The sequence below is a fragment of the Carcharodon carcharias genome, chromosome 12 (genome assembly GCF_017639515.1).
Source record: "Carcharodon carcharias isolate sCarCar2 chromosome 12, sCarCar2.pri, whole genome shotgun sequence".
Lineage (NCBI taxonomy): Eukaryota > Metazoa > Chordata > Chondrichthyes > Lamniformes > Lamnidae > Carcharodon > Carcharodon carcharias.
In genome coordinates, this window is record NC_054478.1 from 30,150,762 (window position 1) to 30,171,135 (window position 20,374).

Below are 20,374 nucleotides of genomic sequence, written 5' to 3' on the forward strand. Positions count from 1 at the left end.
GATCTGAGCTATGTCATGTAGGGAAGTACAAAATTAACCTCCCCTTTCAAATATTTGTAATAAAAGTTTGAAGAAGATTTAATGACAGAGAAAATACTTTGACGTTATTTGTTCTAAAGTTGTTTTGTGTATATATAAATGGGTTATATTTGTGCAGAAGAAGATTTGTTTAATATTTTAACATTTAAGACTAATCAAAATTTGCGCTGTCTCGAGCTGTCCAGTCACCTCCATTCGTCCATCAATTTGTGAAACGTCTTATCTCTACCCTTTGGAAGTTACCACATTTCTTTCTGCACTTAGTACAAACCAGATTTGTTAAAACGAAAATATAACTTAAAATAAATTTCATAAAATTTATTCTAGCAATGTTCTGAAAACCAAATATCTAGACCGTCTTTGTTAATATGCAAATTGGAAGCAGCTCTTCAAGCATAACCAAAGAATAAAAGCTTTAACGCTTCATAAAAACTGTCACTTACCCTTGGTGAGTCAATAGATTTACACAAAGATTAGCTGAAGCACAAATACCAAGAGTTTTCAATTTCAGCTCCTGGTCTGTAATGAATTAGTGCAGCGTGTGCTTTTATAATTAGTATCCAAAGTCACCGTGGATACCTGCTCCTGACTCTCTCCTGCGTCCCTCTTCTCCCCCAGCACTCTTTCTCTCCCTCCCCAACTCCCTTACTCCCCCAGTAACTCCCTTACTCTCTCTCTCTCTCTATTCCTCCCTCTCTCCAAACCCGCCCCCCCCCCACCAAAAAATGCCCTCACCTTACTAGAAAACACCTGTGTATGATGAGGGAAAGATTTGGTTACCCAGTGATGCTACCATGATAAAAATAGCCAGTTAAAGAGTTAAATTTCACCAATGAAGAAAGCCTGTTTAAGACGATATTTAGGGTGATCAGTTTCCATTGGAAGTGAGTGAAGATAATTGCAGGAAAAAAAGTAACAGTTTTTTTTCCCAACATTAGAACAGTTTAGTTTTGAACAACCAAGCCATTTGCTTCTAACTCTTGCAATTGACTATTTTTAAAGCTGAACTGGGAGATTACAACAATTCAGAGCACTTGCCAGGCTATCTTGCCAGTTATTCCTTTATCTCCAACCAACCTCAAGACTTTGAAAAAGAAATTGCAAAATTGCATCAGCAACATAAGTAAGTTATTCTAATACGTATTCTATTTATTTTAATCAGTAATGCTTTTTTGATGTTTGAAACGTTTGTGTTTTGGATGTGTTTCACTGCATAATTTAAATGTGCTTTTTTTAAAATCAGAGGACTCTCTCCTGCGGAATCAGAATTGAATTACTTAAATACAGCACGCAGCTTAGAACTATATGGAGTCGAATTGCACTATGCAAGGGTGAGTTTAAATCTGGCCCTTTTCACTTGACTTCCAGATGTATCCATTGTGGAAACTTGAGCTTATCTTTACTCCTGTAAAGTAGTTACTTGAATGTTATGTTTCATAAGTATTTTTACAATATAATTTCTGCTTCACTGTACTAAATTTTTATATGCTCGCCAATGGTCTGAATTTGTTAGTGAGATCATAGTTGAACTGAAGGATCTTTTTGTTTGTCTCCTCAAATTTCAGACAGCAGAAATGGAGGATGGTGTGTGATATTTGTTGTGATGGTTGGGGGGGGGGGGATTACTGTCAGGCTAAATTGATTGATTAATCACCTAGGTTGACCCATTTTGGTCTACCATTATATTGGACCACAGAACAGCAAGTTGGTGATTCTCCATGCATTGGATTCTTGGTTAGACCAGTGTTGTCCAATAGAAATTGCTGTCTATCCACAGGTGTGGCTATTGCTGCACTGTTTAGCCACGTGCTAATTTTAGTAGCACAATAGCAGTAAAGTACTTCAAGTTTGTATTTATTTCACAAATATCTAACACCATTCAGTAACCAAGTAAAGCATACACACTGATCAAAAAAGACTTGCACACACTGCTGTTCACCTTACCACTTTCTCAACAAATGCACTGTTATGATCTTGTTAAGGACAATTAACATTTAAAAAAATAAGTTGGAATACCTTATTTTAATCAGTAGAACTATGCCACAGATTTCACTTTTTTAACAAAACACTTTATTGTATATGAAAGACGCAAATAAAACAAGCACTATTAACTTAATACTATGGCTTATAACTGTATATGTTATGCATTCAGGTTTACTTCCTACTTCCTCCCAGAATTCCCTTGTAAGATGCATCAATGTTATTTACTTCATGGGGACCACCCATAAGATATGCCACAGTCCTCTAGAGAATTCTCCTCAGCTCCAGCTATTCTCGGAGATAAAACTTTCATTTACCATCTTTTGACTGTGGAGGTCTCAGTCCCTGTTCTGGTTACATTTCCAATACTTGCAAACTAATCTGGTTATTTTCTTTTGCAATAAGACACTGTGAGGTCCACTGTAGATCCTTCCACTGGCTACAAACTAGGCAGCCCTCCAGCCTCTGTTCCTCACAAGGTTCAAACTGAGATTAAATCAAACCCGCCTTCCATGTAATCAATGAAGAAGTTTGGGTTTTACTCAGCTTCCAGTGCAGGTCTGCCTAACTGTCATGTACTTTAGCTAATTTCTCGCAATGAGCTGCAAACCACATGAGTTGCAAGCTGAAAACCACACAAGTTCCAACCTGCAACTAAAAACCTCTCACAGCAAACACCCAGATAAATTGAAAACAGAGAGCCTTCCCAAGCTCCGCCCATCTTCGTGACAACAGCCTGCTCTGGTCTATCCTCAAACCGACTTCTAAGCCATTTACCCCTCATTTACAATTTCTCCAGCTAAGTAAACCCACTTGTTGTTTTATAGCTCTAGCTCTTGTATTCTGACTCTATTAAACAAACATGGGTAACCTTCTGAACTGCCATTTCTTTAGGTGTTCTGGTAATTGTTAAAGCCCAACATTTTAATTACCTTCACAACAATAATCTTCCCTGAACTAAACATTACCCCTCAAATATTAACATGAACCATGAGCTACATGTTTGCAAAGCACCCAAAAAGGTTAAAATGCAATTGCACATGCTGTACAAATATGAGTGTTGAGATTCAATTCCCAACAATATTATCTATGGCCTGAATTTTTCCTGCGTGGGGAGCAGGCAGGGGTGGACGCGGAGCCAACCGCGGCCTGCAATCAGCTCAGCACCACGATTTCACGTGGGCGGGCCAGTTAAGGCCCACCCTGCGTGGATCGCAAGCAGTAGAGATGAGTGCTACCTGTGCGGGTGGGGGGAGGAGGAAGAGTCAGGTCCAGCTTCAATCTCCCCGAGGCATGGAGCTGCCTCGGAGATTGAAGCGCTTTTTAAAGAAATTATTAAAAAGTTTGAAAAATTTAATGAAACGTCCTCTCGTGACTGTATCACATTAGATGGGGCATGTTTTTATTTTTCAAAAAAATTTTTTCAATTTGTAAAAGCTTCAGGAAACCTCATCCTGCTTGTGGATGAGGTTTCCTAAAGAACGTAAAGGCCGCATGGCCTTTTCGTCAGCCCACCAACCATTAGGTTAGATGGGCAGCGTAAATTTGGAGTAAATTCATACGTTAATGGCCTTAATAGGCCTTTCAATTAACGGCAGGCGTGTAGCCGACTCTGGTGCATGCCCACCGAACAGAATATCGTGAGACAGCGCAATGACGTAGAGACGCACGCCCGACGTTATCGCGCATCATTTTATGTTCCAGTGTGTCGGGCCCGCCCCCGCACGCTGAATGTAAAATCCTGGCCTATGTATTTTAATTTACAAAGCAGAAATGGGATTAGCTAAATTTGAATCCTCAATTAGCCACGAGTGAGTTGACCATCATTAGATGGTCATCAGACTATTGTAAAGCCCCCTTCTCTCAAACACCAAAGCCACATCTTAAAAAAAAAATGATATCTATTTGCAAGTGATCTTGGTGAGGGAAATTTGAATATTCACTATATATTTGACACCATTTATACGAACAGATCGAAGTACTGAATTTGATCTACAGAAATGCAGTTATATTGTAAACTAAAATTAAATTATAACCTTAACTCATTGTCAGTGTTGTGTATTTTAATGAGACCATTGTGCAAAAGGCATCAGTGGTTAAAATTTCAAACAGGAATGAATACATGTGGCTAATGGTCAATACTTTCAATACACTGAATTTTCGAGTTGACGAAACACACTGATTGATGTACAGATTAATCTAAAGTCCATGGTGTTTAATTTTAGTCTAGTTTAGTTTTAAGCAGTTATTTGATTTTATAAGGTCCATAAAACAATTCTTCACGGTTGAACATGGTTAGCTGTATAAGTGATCCCTACTTCTGTTTCTTCTGAGTGACTGACAGCTCCTTCAGATGGGACCCCATTTGGAGGTGGCTTCATTCGGTATAGGGCCTCTTTACATAGCTCATGATTCTTGACCTTGAACTTCAGGCAGCCTGGGTTATCCCAGTTGTTTCTACAGAAGGAAGTTGGTATCTGTGAAGGATATGGAGCAAGAACTTGAGAGTAGTCAGATTAAAGGGATGGAATTCAGCATTGGTAAAGATAACACATCATAAGATGCAGCATGCATCCTGAGCAGGAACAAAGCTAGCAAGTTTGAGAATCAATGCAATTTAATATTCTGCATTATTCAGAGACAATGTTATTTCTGGCCTCAAAAACAAGAAGTTACTACAAATTCAGTGTCTGTAGCCAACCTTCTGGTTGGCAGGGGAGGACAGCTTTTCACTACCTTTTTTGACTTGCCCGGGATTCTCAAAGAATATATCCTGTGTAAGACTATACTATTCTTTTGTATTATATATTTGATGAAACTAGGATATAGCACAATTCTATCCACTGAAGAAAATTGAACCTTTATCTCAGGAGTAAAGGGAATGTGGTATCTTTCCTCGTCATCCATTAACACCTTTGTTTGGTTGCAATATGGAATGCCAGATTTTCCCATCCTCTTATTTTTAAAGCAACAAAATAGTTTAAACTTGCACAAGCTGTAACTGCCAAAATGAATGTGAACTATCCAGTGTTGCACATTAACTGCAGTGTAGTACGCTTCCATCTTTTAGCCACTCGGTAGTACAGAGCTTGAGTATTGCTGAAAAAAGAGACAGCTTTGGTTCTGGCCGCTGTTTATAATTTTGCTAATTCCATGATTTTACAAGTATGGGGTGAAAGATAATCCATTTAGAGGTAAAGCACTTAAAGGCAAGGTCTATAGATATTATGCGTACAATCTTTACCATCAGTTACACACAAAGCTTGACATGAAGTTATCTCTTTATTTTTTAGGATCAAAGCAACACAGAAATTATGATTGGTGTGCTGTCAAGTGGGATTGTAATTTACAAGAGCAGGGTACGAATTAACTACTTTCCATGGTAAGAGCTTTCTGCTTCTCAGATCTTCTTAAAACCTGCCTTTGTCCAAACTTTTTGATCACCCTTCCTAATCTTTCTTCCTTTGGCTGACATCCATTTTTTGTTATGCCTGCCTAAAGAATCTTGGGATATTATTCTGCATTAAAGGCTTAATATCAAACAAAAGTTAGTGGTATTAAAAAAAAATAAACATGCTTGTTTTTTTTGGGATCCTCTATTGGAAAGTTTGCAAAGAAACCAAAAAGAATCTCTTTGCAAATTAGTACCCCTAAATTATAAGATCATTTATATATTATGCTTAATTTATAACATTTTTCTAGCAAGTAAGTCAAGTCAGTGCATTATTTTTAAACTAGATCTCAATGTGATAAATATTTAGGAAGTGCATTAGAATAGTATTATATAAGACAGAGTTAACATTTAGACTCCGTATGACTCTTCAGAGCGAAAGAGAAGTAAAAATGTGATGAAAATTATACTGATTATGTGGGGTGGAGCAGGTGAAGCTGGATAGATGGCCAGTGATAGGTGGGGGCAAAGGAGAGATTGACGAAGATGTCATGAACAAAAGGACAAAGGGGGTGTTAATGGTATTGGTAAGGGCTAAAGGAGGTGCTGATAGTGGCATTAAAGTAAGAAAGCAGAATGTGATAATAGCAGGACCAGGGTAAGCACTCTGAAAAGAACAACATGAACAAGTGACACATGGCCCTTGTAGGGGTGGGGTGAGGGGAGGGGACGGTGGTGGGGGATAAAGATCGAAAATAGGATAAAAGGTGGGGATAAAACAATGAATAAAAATGAAAATAAATAAAAATAAGTGGTTAAAAAAAAAAATGAATATTAAAAAAGGGATTAAAAAAGGGGTTGTGGATAGAGCTCATGATTTGAAATTGTTGAACTCAGTCTTAAGTCCGGAAGGCTGTAAAGTGCCTATTCGGAAGATAAGGTGCTGTTCCTCCAGTTTGCGTTGGGCTTGACATTCAATGGCATTACCATTGCTGAATACCCCACTATCAACATCCTGGGGGTTGCTACCATTGACTAGAAACTGTACTGGTCTAGCTATATAAATACTGGCTACAAGAGCAGGTCAGAGGCTAGGAATCGTGTCGTGATTAACTCACCACCTGATTCCCCAAAGCCTGTCCGCCATCGCATCTTGACTTGACACAAGTCAAGAGCGAGATGGAATACTCTCCACTTGTCTGGATGAGTGCAGCAGCAACAACACTCAAAAATCTTGACACCATCCAGGACAAAGCAGCCCGTTTGATTGGCACACCTTCCACAAACATTCGTGTCCTCCACCACCAACATACAGTGGCAGCAGGGTGTCCCATCTACAAGATGCACTGCAGAAACTCACAAAGCCTCCTTGGGCAGCACCTTCCAAACCACGATCACTCCCATCTGGAAAGACGAGCGTAATGGATTCATGAGAACACCACCACCTGGAAGTTCCCCTCCAAGCCACTTACTATCCTGACTTCACCTGCTCCACCCCTTCCTTCACTGTCACTAGGTCAAAGTCCTGGAATTCCCTCCCTAACAGCACTGTGGGTGCACCTATACCACATGGACTGCAGCGGTTCGAGAAGGCAGCTCACCACCACCTTAAGGGCAATTAGGAATGGGCAACAAATGATGGCCTAGCCAGCGCCGCCCACATCCCATGAATGAATAAGAAAAACAAACCAGAACTGGACTCAATTCTTAAGGTGTTTCAAAAATTGTTGTCTTATGCTTCTGTGAACTATGTTAACGCTGCTATATAAATGCAGGTTGTTATTATTGTGCTCATAGTGCTTTATGTTCAGCATGGCTTCCTCTGACTTCTACTGATTCAGGCTTCATAGTTGAGCGTTGCATATCTGTGTGCTTACAGCCAGTTTCAAAGTGGATAAATTCCTAAGCTCATATACATCTAAACAGTAATAAACATACTATATAGTAATGGGGCGCTCTGGCATTTGAGAAGCTGTATTTCAGTTTAATAATGAGTGTGCTCCTTGGGTTCTTCTTGATATAAGTAGTGGCATTATGTAAATAATTCAAGGGATTATTAGAAAGCAGTTGCATTGTGGGCATAGTTAGAATGTGGAATTCTCTGCTGCAAACAGTTGCTAAACCAGGGACCATTCTTTATTTTGAAATAGTTCTGTAAAAACAAAAAGGAATATTTAATAAGGGAGTAAGGAGAAGTATTGAATTAAAGCTGGTAACTTGTGCAGACTTGATGGACGACCGGACTTCTTTCTGTGCTGTAGTGTTTTATAATTACAATTGCAGTATTTGGCTCAGAATTATAATGCAAAATGCAACATTAGTTGCTGCTACCTATTTTGTCAAATGTCTTTTTAACTTGCTAGTAAACTAAATAGACATGCAAACTGCACCGTAGACATAAGAGGAGTCTTCCACCCTTCCTCCACCCCACTCAAATTGATTCACTTTTTAACATTGCTCTTATAACAGAAATTTTATTTTATTTCCAAGTGGTTGATTTAACCCTAATATTTTCCCTTAACTCCATCATTGCAACTCAAGCAAAAAGAAGTTCAGCATCAATATATATACTCCCAAGTTATTATATTTAGCTCACAATTCTTTTGAAGTCATGCGGCCTTTCTAGCATCCACCAGTCTTCCAGTGTCGCAACTTTTGAGTACAAATGAGGTATTTTGACTCTTTTTCATTTTTCTAATAAAACTTGTGTTGCCCTCTCCCCTCCCCATCCCATCACTGCATCCAACTCCCTCCACTGTTCTACGTGCATGAAAATTCCAGGTATTAATCACTGTGTGAAGTGCTTCTTGACTTCCTGGCATCCCTCAAAAACTTGCATTTTGCTGGTTTATACAAATGCTATCTTGTGCAGATGTATTTATTTTGAAGTATTTCTGCTCTACCTTGAATTCCTCTCACGGGAGGATCATCACAGCTAGGATTTTCTCATCTTTAACTAGTCTTTAGATAGTAAAAATTGTCTTGTGGCTTTATATCCCATTCCAGGACTAAGTTGTATGCCTTCTGCCTTAGTGACCAGAACTCAATGCAGTAATCAAAATTAGCCTGCACTATACAGCTTCAGACTTTGACTCTCCAGATGCAGTGTTCTAGCTTGGGATTGTGGTTGCTTTATTGATTACTGATCAGTGATTGGATTTCATAGAATGATACAGCAGAGGAGAACATTTGGCCCATTATGCCTGTGCCAGCTCTCTGAAGGAGCTATCCAATTATTCCCACTCACTTGCCTTGCCCTGCATTTTTTTTCCTCTTCCAAGCATTTACCCAATTTCCTTTTGAGAATTACTATTGAATCAATGCAATCAATAATGAAAAGGTCTGGTCTAGTTACCTCTGTAGGCTTCATGTGACACAGATGTTGCCGTTATCATTCAGTCGATGGTTTATAGCAGAGATATTTTTGTAATTGTATCAAATTAAGTGGGCAAATAATTTCTGAGGGAATTCTCATAAATTGTTAGTCTCTTTCAGTCTTTTTGTGGAATGCTGAATTCCTCCTAAATATTAATTTTTTTACTTGCATAATGTTTATATACTGGAGTCTTGACTTTCCTGCAGCTTTCAATGTATAACGCCCATGGCTATCAAAAGATTTACTCGATTTTCAATAATGCCTCTCACAAGACTATTGACCAGAGCTCTTCCCCTAAACCCAGAACCCCCACTCATTGTCATACTGAGTTAAACTTCCAACATCAGCATGGAGGTTATATATTTGCCTGAATTCACTTACTCCTTTCAGTGTGCCTTTGATAGCTACCCGTATCAGCGTTGAAAATGGGTTTGTTAGCGCCCTCTACCAAAGCCTTTAAGAAGTTTGCTTCTGGTCCTTCATTCTCAGCAGTAATATTTGGAGATCTCATTTGATGATTTTCCATTTATTCGATACCTGCTTGTTGATTTTTGTGCCTAATTTGGCTGGGAATATATTTATTTGCAAGTACCTGTAAATTCATTCCCCAGTTCTTACAATGTGTTTTCTGTTTCCTCAAACCATATTGAATTGTGCTTGAACTACTTATTGGGGCCCGCCTTCTCAATTCCCTTTTCATTACAACATACAGAATGTTTATGCCTTAATTACTAGACAAGTCAAATATCGTTAGTGAAGAGTTTTGAACAAACTTAGCAGAAAATGCTTCTGTTCATCTGTCTATGGGTTGAGTGTGCATTTACGAGAGTGTTACGTTGTTAATTCATAACCACTCATTTTATCACATTTAGAGCAAGTTATGGGTTAATTTATATTATGCCAACTGAAATTTGGTGCATGATGATTTAAAACTCCTCAAAAGCTGTATTGGGAATGCAAATTAGATTAGCTAACTGAGTCCAGAAGAAATAGTAACTGTTTTTCATGCATCATACTAGTTTAAGACAATGAGATTATTAACAGGAGTTAACAGGAATCCTAGCAGGTCAGGTGATGTGGCATTTGTTTGGAGAGGGGAAGGGAGTGTGGGAGGATGGGGAAGGTTACTCTTTGCTTGGCAACGCAATGAACCAATTCCCAACACAGTGCAGAAAGATTCTGGTTCCCTCTCGAGCCGGAAAGAATCAGTTAGTCTGAAGTCTAATTGGGGAACAATCAAACAGGGAGAGTACTCATTTCTAAAGTTACCTCCTGCCTAGCTTCAGTGATTGCGAGTCTGTAAATTGAATCAAACCCATGAACAGGAATTGATCCAGCATGTTGTTTTCCATATTACAGGGAGTAATCTTGGAATAGTCAGAATTTTATTTGGAGAAGAAAAGAATTCAGTCTTGTACTTAGCAAACCAAGCAACTGCATTCTTTTTACAATGGTTTTCTCTCACATGGTATTTATCAGTTCACCTTCTGAAAGATGAGAAATTCATGTGAACACAGGATATGCAGTAAACACAAGGAGTCTTATTGTTGCATCCTTTAGGCACAGTATCTTTTACCTAGGTAATAGGCAGAACAAAAAACTTGAGAATGTATTTCCAGAAAGCTTTACTAGACAATTGTTCCACTTTTATTATGCAGCTCTTTCCAATTTCTTTGACCTTAAAATACTTCAATAAAAAATGTTTGCCTGTTAAAGAATATAAAACATTTTATAGAACGTGAGCATTTGCTTTTTTAGAAAAATATTTTAAAAATCTGATCATGTTTGTGTTAATTTAAAGAGTTCATGTTATCCTTTCAAGATTAAACTTGTACTTGAAAATAGGCTGTAAGTCAATAATAGGATACTTATGACCTCTAATAACAAGTAGTGCACTCACTTATATAATCTTTTCAACTTAACTACATTCACTTTGTTTCATTTGTTCTGTAGCAGTTATAAGAACCATGAATTGCCTGAGGATTTGGGAACCCTTTCATTATTACATCGTCCAAGTTATTAGTTTTAGGTTGAACCCTTTGTTTTGCTGGCATGTCTTGAGGCTTGATCTCTTAATTATATTATCATCCTGTTAATGACATGTCAATGTGATTCCTTTCCTTCTGGGTAGAATGCATTCTATTCTGCCTTATGTCAGAACAGTGTAATGATTGCCACCCAAGATTTGGACTTGCCCACTGGTTTTAAATCTGCAGACAGCTGAATTAGAGATTGACTTAATATGTTATCTTAGTCTGCATTATTTTTTAATCTGTTTAAATGCAGATTACATAGCATTATTTGAGATTCTAAAATAAATTTCAAACAAAATTTTGTAAAATGTTAGTGCAGAGGAAAAATACTGCAGATGATGAAAATCTGAAATAAAAAAGCTGGAACTATTCAGCAGGTTGGTAACAACTGTGGAAAGAGAAAGAATTAATGTTTCAGGTCAGTGAACTTCTGATGGCCTTCATTCTGACGAAAGGTCATCTACACGAGTTGTTAATCGTTTCTCTCTCCACACATGCTGCCAGAGCTGCTGAGTATTTCCAGCATTTTCTGTTTTTACGTCTTGTAAAATGTTGCTTGACACGCTAGTATTCAGCTGCTGCTTTTGTAAGCATGCAGCAAAATATTTACATTTAAAGCTGATCTGTGCACCTTATCTTCCATTTCCCAAATCTGAGAAAAATGGAAATCCACGAGGAGGAAAGACAAGAAAACTATCCCAATTCAGAAAATGTCTGCACATTTTTGTATGTTGGTGGTACAGGGTTCTTAGACTGAGGGTCGCGATCCCCAAAGGGGTCGCAGGAGTCACGTTTGGCGTCACAAACCCCCTCCGAGCAGCAATGGCAAATGTGTGGAGCAGACTGCACAGCCTGGAGGCTCTATTGGGACAATCCTGCCAAACAGCATTGGGCGGGCAGTGAGCCCTAGATTCTCTTTGACTTCAGAAAAGACTTTGAGCAGCTAGTGCCGAGCAGGCCCAGGATGTTTGTGTCGTCTTGGAGGAGGCTGGCAAAGACTGTCTCCAGAGTATGGGAAAAACTGGAAGGTTGTATGGCTAAGCCAGGAAGATGAGTGGCAACCTGTGAGTGATATAGAGAGTGACAAGGTATTGGAGGTGTTGGCAGGCTTAAAAGTGGACAAATCTCCAGGTCCGGATGATTTGTGTCCCAGACTGCTGAGGGAGGCAAGGGAGGAGATTGCAGGGGCTCTGACCCAAATTTTTAATTCCTCTCTGGCCACGGGGGAGATGCCAGAGGATTGGAGAACAGCTAACCTGGTTCCGCTATTTAAGAAGGGTTGTAGAGATAAGCCGGGGAATTACAGACCAGTGAGTCTCATGTCAGTGGTAGGAAAACTATTGGAGAAAATTCTGAAGGAGCAAATCTATCTCCACTTGGAGAGGCAAGATTTGATCAGGGATAGTTGGCATGATTTTGTCAGAGGGGGGTCAGACCTAACAAATTTGATTGAATTTTTTGAGGAGGTGACCAGGTGTGCACAAAGAACAAAGAAAAGTACAGCACAGGAACAGGTCCTTCGGCCCTCCAAGCCTGCGCTGATCATATTGCCTGTCAAACTAAAACATTTTGCACTTCCGGGGTCTGTATCCCTCTATTCCCGTCCTATTCATGTATTTGTCAAGCTGCCTCTTAAACACCACTATCGTACCTGCTTCCAACACCTCCTCTAGCAGTGAATTCCAGACACTCACAAAACTCTGTGTAAAAAAACTTGCCCCGCACATCTCCGCTAAAGTTTTCTTCTCTCACCTTAAATCTATGTCCCTTAGTAATTGACTCTTCCACCCTGGGAAAAAACTTCTGACTATCTACTCTGTCCATGCCACTCATAATTTTGTAAACTTCTATCAAGTCGCCCCCTCAATCTCCGTCGCTCTAGTGAGAGCAATCTGAGTTTCTCCAACCTCTCCTCATAGCTAATAACCTCCAGACCAGGCAACATTCTGGTAAACCTCCTCTGCACCCTCTCCAACGCCTCCATATCCTTCTGGTAATGTGGCAACCAGAATTGCACATAATATTCCAAGTGTGGCCTAACCAAGGTTCTACACAGCTGCAGCATGACTTCCCAGCTTTTATACCCAATATACCTGCCGATGAATGCAAGCATGCCATATGCCTTCCTGACTACCTTATCCACCTGCATTGCCACTTCCAGTGACCTGTGGACCTGTACACCCAGATCCCTCTGCCCATCGATGCACTTAAGGGTTCTGCCATTTACTGTATAATTCCTACCTGTATTAAACCTTCCAAAAAGCATTACCTCGCATTTGTCCGGATTAAACTCCATCTGCCATTTCTTCGCCCAAGTCTCCAACTGATCTATATCCCGTTGTATCTTTGGACAGTCCTCTTCACTATCTGCAACTCCTCCAACCTTAGTGTCGTCTGCAAAATTACTAATTAGCCCAGTTACATTTTCCTCCAAATCATTTACGTATACTACAAACAGCAAAGGTCCCAGCACTGATCCCTGCAGAACACCACTAGTCATAGCTCTCCATTCAGAAAAGCACCCTTCCGCTGCTACCCTCTGTCTTCTATGACCAAGCCAATTCTGTATCCATCTTGTCAGCTCACCTCTGATCCCGTGTGACTTTACCTTCTGTACCGGTCTGCCATGAGGGACCTTGTCAAAGGCCTTCCTGAAATCCATGTATATAAAATCCACTGCCCTTCCATCGTCGATCATCTTTGTCACTTCCTCGAAAAACTCAATCACGTTAGTGAGACACAACCTTCTCTTCACAAAACCATGCTGCCTCTCACTAATACGCCCATTTGCTTCCAAATGGTAGTAAATCCTGTCGCGAAGAATCTTCTCCAATAATTTCCTTACCACTGACGTAAGGCTCACCAGCCTGTAATTTCCTGGATTATCCCTGCTACCCTTCTTAAACAATGGAACAACATTGGCCATTCTCCAGTCCTCTGGGACCTCACCCGCAGCCTGTGAGGATACAGAGGTTTCTGTCAAGGCCCCAGCAATCTCCTCCCTTGCCTCCCTCAGTACTCTGGGGTAGATCCCATCTGGCCCTGGGGACTTATCCACCTTAATATTCTTCAAGACGTTTAACACCTCTTTTTTGATCTCAACATGATCCAGGCTATCTACACACACTTCCCTAGACAAATCGACCACTAATTCCTTCTCTTTGGTGAATACTGATGAGAAGTACTCATTTAGTATCTCTCCCATTTCTTCTGGCTCCACACACAGATTCCCACCTCTGTCCCTGAGTGGGCCCACCATTTCCTTGGCTACCCTCTTGCTTTTTACATATGTATAAAAGGCCTTGGGATTTTCCTTAATTCTGGTTGCCAATGACTTTTCATGACCCTTTTTAGCCCACCTGACTCCTTGCTTAAGTTTCTTCCTACTTTCTTTATATTCTCCATGGGATTCATCTGTTACCAGCCTTCTAGCTCTTATGAATGCTTCCCTTTTCTTTTTGACTAATCTCCTTCGTTATCCAAGGTTCCTGAAACTTGTTATACTTATCCTTCATCCTAGCAGGAACATGTCGGTCCTGAATTCTTATCAACTGACATTTGAAAGCCCCCCACATTCAGTTGTTGATTTGCCCTCAAACATCCGCCTCCAGTCTAGATTCCACAGTTCCTGCCTAATATCGTTACAATTAGCCTTCCCCCAATTAAGCACCTTAACCCAAGGACTCCTGTTATCCTTATCCACCATTACCTTGAAACTTACTGAATTATGGTCACTTTTCCTGAAACGCTCCCCTACTGAAACTTCGACCACCTGGCCGGGTTCAATCCTTAATACCAAGTATTGCCCCTTCCCTAGTTGGACTATCTACATATTGTCTCAGGAAGCCCTCCTGGATGCACCTTACAAATTCTGCACCATCCAGACCCCTAGCACTAAGTGATTCCTAGTCAATACTGGGAAAGTTAAAATCACCCACCACAACAACCCTATTGCTGCTACATCTTTCCAAAATCTGCCTACGTAACTGTTCCTCAATCTCCTGCTGGCAATTGGGAGGCCTATAGTAAACCCCCAACATTGTGACTGCACCCTTCCTATTCTGGAGCTCTACCCATATTGTCTCATTGCATGAGCCCAACAAGGTGTCCTCCTGTCGTACAGCTGTGATGTTCTCCTTAATCTGTAATGCATCTCCCCGACCTCTTCTATATCCTTCTCTATCCTGCCAGAAACATCTGAATCCTGGAACATTTATCTGCCAATCCTGTCCATCCTTCAACCAAGTCTCTGTAATAGCAATAACATCATAGTCCCAAGGACTAATCCAAGCTCTAAGCTCATCTGCCTTGCCTGTTATACTTCTCGCATTGAAAGTGTAGATGAGGGTGGTGTAGTTGATGTAGTTTATATGGATTTCAGCAAAGTCTTTGACAAGGTCCCACATGGGAGACTTATAAAGAAGGCAAATACACATGGGATACAGGGTAATTTGATAAGGTGGATTCAAAATTGGCTTAGTTGTAAGAGGCAGAGGGTGTTGACAGAAGGCTGCTTTAGTGACTGGAAGCCCGTGTCCAGTGGTGTACCACAGGGATCTGTGCTGGGTCCCCTATTATTCGTCATTTATATAAACGACTTGGATGACTATATGGGGGGTGGGATTAGTAAACTTGTGGGTGACACAAAGATTGGCCGGGTGGTTAACAGTGAGGTTGAGCGTCTTGGGCTACGGGAAGATATAGACGGGATGGTTAAATGGGCAGATAAGTGGCAGATGGAATTTAACCCTGAAAAGTGTGAGGTGATACACTTTGGAAGGAGTAATTTGATAAGGAATTATTAAATGAATGGCATGACTCTAGGAAGTTCTGAGGAACAAAGGGACCTTGGCATGTGTGCCTATAGATCTCTGAAGGCGGAGGGGCATGTTTTTGGGGTGGTGAAAAAGGCATTTGGGACACTTACCTTTTGTAATCTATTCCTCGATTGATAAAATAGGGAAGTCATGTTGGAGTTGTATAGAACGTTGGTGAGGCCACAGCTGGAGTACTGTGTGCAGTTCTGATCGCCACATTATAGGAAGGATGTGATTGCAGTGAAGGGAGTGCAGAGGAGATTCACTAGGATGTTGCCTGGGATGAAACATTTAAGTTATGAAGAGAGGTTGGATAGACTTGGGTTGTTTTAGTTGGAGCAGATAAGACTGAGGGGCGACCTGATCAAGGTGTACAAGATTATGAGGGGCTTGGACAGAGTGGATAGGGAGCAGCTGTTCCCCTTAATTGAAGGGTCAGTCATGAGGGGACGTATGTTCAAGGTTAGAGGCAGGAGGTTTAGGGGGGGATGTGAGGAAAAACTTTTTTACCCAGAGGGTGGTGATGGTCTGGAATGTGTTGTCTCGGAGGGTGGTGGAACCGGGTTGCCTCACATCCTTTAAAAAGTACCTGGAAGAGCACTTGGCACGTCATAACATTCAAGATTATGGGCCAAGTGCTGGTAAAACGGTTTAGGTAGGTAGGTAGGTCAGGTGTTTCTCACGTGTCGGTGCAGACTCGATGGGATGAAGGGCCTCTTCTGTACTATGTGATTCTGTGAACTTCAAACGTGACTTGTTTTGTTTCTGTCTGCCTAACAGACTCCTTACCCCAGGGTAGCAACTCTTCTCTGCAGGCATTAGCAACCAGGCCAAAAGCGGGGAGGGGAGAGGGACCAATGAGTGTGTGTGGGGGTGGAAGGCAGTTGGCAAGAGGGTTTGCTGAATGGGGAACGGGGTTACGAAGGGGAACTGCTTGGTGAGTGATTTGGGGGGAGGGGGTTTGGAAAAGGGGTTCCTGAGTGACTGAATGACTAGGGGGAAGGGATGCTGGGAAGTGGGGCTGCTGTGTGTAGAGGGGACGGAGGTTGGGAAGACGTGGTGGGGAGAGAAGGCTGGTTACATTTGTGCATGAGGGAGGTAGGAAGAGAGACTTCATTGAGTCTTGTGCAGAGCTTGGCTGAAATCCACATGAGCACATAAAATAACATTTTTACAAAGTGCTTTATAAACAGTTTTCATATTTATACAATGTATTATGCTGATCTATGATATGTGAACTTTAATTATACCCTGAATGTTAATATGCTACTTTATTGCTGTTTTGTTTTTGTTGGCTTCTGGAGCCACATTAATTTTCAAGCCACATTAGAAAATAGTTTGGGAAGCTCTTTCATGGCTTTTTGTGTCACAAGTTAGACAGCCTTTACAACACAAGGAGGCCATTTGGCCCATCTAGCCCATGTCTGCTCTCTGCAGAACAATCCAATCAGCCCTATTCCCTTGCTATATTCCCATAGCACAATAAGTTTATTTGCCTGAAATCACTCATTGCCTCCACTTACACCACCCTCGTAGGCAGTCAGTTCCAGATTATTACAGTTTACTGAATTAATTGAAAATGTGATTTTGGTGCAAGAGGGATGCAGTTTCCAAGGTGTCCGATCTTCTAGTAGACTAAAAGGACATGTTGAAAAACTGACTTAAATATTCAAATTAGGGGAAACCCTAATTTGCTTCATAAGGGTCTCGGTAGATGTGGGAACTTGTGTAAAATGACAGTTATACTGAATAATGTAGATAAGCAAAAGTAAAATTCTCAATTTTTATTTTAACATCTTGGTGTAAATGCAGACAATTGCCTCATACCTTCAATGTCAAGTACTGGCTTATTAAAGTTTCATAAAAATCTGACTTTCTGCCTGTTCAGAACGAAGTCTGAATGCTAGCTTCAGTCAATGATGACCTAATATCATTTGAGCTTGGAGCATGACGTCTATCTAGTGGATCAGATTACATGGATTTTCATCAGCTGTTTAATGAAATTTTCCATTGAAGCTTATGAAGAAGATAAATAGCCAAGGATTTAATGGCACAGAACGATTGAAAATTGGTTTAGTACTAGAAAGATGGAGTTCGCATTCAATTGCTCCAGGTTTTTTAGGAAGCATAATAAGTATTGATTTGCTCAAGTCTTCTGAGATTTCTCCCATGTTGTAAACTTCGTTAAGGATGAGAGTCTTTTTGTCTATTCTGGAGTCTTCTAAACTTTTAATTTATTCATTGACTATTTCTCTTTGGCTTTATTGTTTTTGCTGTGCTTTTTCATCTTTCATGATCTTTGGACCATTCATGTTTTCTTAATTGTTCACTTTTCTTGTCTGTTCTCAATTAAGTCGTATGTGTAGTCAGTCCTTGCAAACACTTGGTCCCTTTCCATGTCTTCCCCATGTTTCCCTTTGATGCAGCAACCAGATGTGGACCCAACTTTTCCTGTAATTTCCCTAATGTCGTTATGCATTGTTCTTGAGTCTGTGTTTTTACATTTTTCTATTCCTTCATATTTTTGTACAACCACTTTTCCTTCTCGTCAACACATTTTTATTTGATCCTTTTATCCAATTCCTGATATTTTCAGTGATCTATTTGCTTTATCTTTCTTCTGTGCTGTATCAGATCCAATATTTCATCTGTCATCCAATTTTGTTTCTTTCTCTTTTCTATAATTGGAATGGTGCTTTTTGATGATTCCAACACTGCTAATCAGACAACTAGGATCCCTTTTGAGTACTGATGAATAGGGACAGGAACAAGATAAAGCCTGAAATTTCAGCTTTTCAGTGTGGATTTACAGAAGGTAGAGGGACAAGAAATGCTATCTTTATGGTACGCATACTATCAGAGCCACTGAGATTAAAAAAGATGTATTTCATGTGTTTCATTGATTATAGTAAGGCATTTGATAAGGTGAAAACATGAAGAACTGATGCGCATGTTAGAGTCTCTTGATCTCGATGGCAAAGGTCTTAGTGGTAAGAAATTTTATTGGGAACAAACTGCAGCTGTAAAAGTTGAGAATGATCTGAGGGATTTTTGTGAATATTAAAAGAGGGGTCAGATGGGTGTGTTTTCTCCCAGATTTATTCAATTTGTACAGTGAAAATATTCTGAGAGAGATTGAAGACCTTCCTGGGTTTATTAGTTGAAGGTTACAACCTTAATAATGTAATTTATGCCAATTACACCATTCTTATTGCCAACTCTGAAGAGAAACTGCAAAAAATTTTGGGTAGAATAGTGAGGGAAAGTGAGAAGAAAGGGCTGAGCATAAATTGTAAAACAAAAAATGCCTAGTAGCTTCCAAAAAGTAAATCATATCAATGTAAGATCACAGTTAAGAATGAAAAGATCAAACGGGTAGACACATTTTTTATCTAGGAATTATGTTAACATTGGACGGAGAGTGCAATCAAGAAATAAGACAAAGGATTGGAATGGTCAAAGATGCGTCTCAAAAAATTAAATAGATTACAATCAACTCAAAATTAGCCATGAAAACAAAACTGAGAATTCTGGAATGCTACATCACATCAATTTTGACATATGGAAGTGTGTTGGACAATCAGTGAAGCAATGCAGAGTTGTGGTCTTTGAGGCAAATAATGGAGTTATCTTGGACATGTCACACTGCCAATGAAGAGCTGCCAGTAAAATCTGAGACCAAAAGAGCTCTTGACCAAGATCAAGAAGGGAGAGTTGGAATTTCTTGGGCACATAATAAGGAACCATGATTTAGAAAGTCTGATGCTGATAGCAAAGATTGATGGTAAAAGAGATCAAGATCGACAAAGAACAATCTTTTTAAAAAGCCTCGCAAACTAATGAGTGTACCAGCAACAAAGATGATTCACACCTCTAGAGCATGATTGACATGGAGGTCCATGATTGCCAATGCCCTCTTGGGGCATGGTACCTGAACTGCAACTAGAAAGGCAATGAATGATGTTGAGGGAAAATACATCCATTTATGAATTTCCACCATTCATCACCTTGCCAGTTGCATTATTTAGAACTGATATAGAAGAAGGTGCATTTAATATCAGCTTTGACAATAGATGTGTTGTCAGATAACTGACATTCAATCCAATCTACAAAAATTCAGTAGTTAAGGTAAGCAAAATAATGTCAAATGGAGTTTATAGTGGTGGAATACATTGTAAGAGATTTTCATACAAAAATTAGCACCTACACAATGGATAGAGTTCAAAAGTATAAACATGAAGCTATCAACTAGTCCCCACAATATAATCTTCAATAAAAGTGGTATCAATTAGATCAGTTTGATGCTAAGGTACATTTTGGATTTATTTTTAAGTTAATTGAGAATATATTCAACTTTGAATAATTGGTATGACCGTATTTTGACTTTTGTGTGCAATCCTTCACTGCTGCTAATCTAATTGCATTGCAATAAAGAAGGTTCAGAGGAGAATAGCAAGGACTAGTCCTGGATTTCAATTTACAAGTTGGGACAAAAGGCACACAAAATTGAAATTTTCATTTGGAAAAAAGACAAAAAGAGGATAATTTTCAGGTGTTCAAAATCCATCTGAAATGTAGACATAGGAATTTATAATATAAAAAATTGACAACAGTGTCACAAAAAATGTGGTCGTGGCGAGGTTTTGTAGAATGTGCACAATTTTTAAAAGTATGCTACACTGTTGATATTCTTCACCTTGGCCACAGTTTGTGTCGGCAATAAGATAATGTAACGTGG

The 20,374-nt window shown here is 39.8% G+C and overlaps 1 protein-coding gene across 6 annotated transcripts in view; it reads left to right on the forward strand.

The window, feature by feature from the left end:
- ptpn4a (protein tyrosine phosphatase non-receptor type 4a) overlaps nucleotides 1-20,374 on the forward strand; it is a 404,635-nt gene that overhangs the window by 182,844 nt on the left and 201,417 nt on the right. For all 6 annotated transcript variants that reach the window (XR_005944523.1, XM_041200092.1, XM_041200091.1 and 3 more), the window contains 3 exons: nucleotides 1,042-1,162; nucleotides 1,283-1,370; nucleotides 5,313-5,401. Coding sequence is in view for 5 of the 6 variants with exons in the window: in XM_041200092.1 (XP_041056026.1) it covers nucleotides 1,042-1,162; nucleotides 1,283-1,370; nucleotides 5,313-5,401 (298 nt within the window). In the remaining variant the exon portion in view is untranslated. The remainder of the gene's footprint in view (nucleotides 1-1,041; nucleotides 1,163-1,282; nucleotides 1,371-5,312; nucleotides 5,402-20,374) is intronic.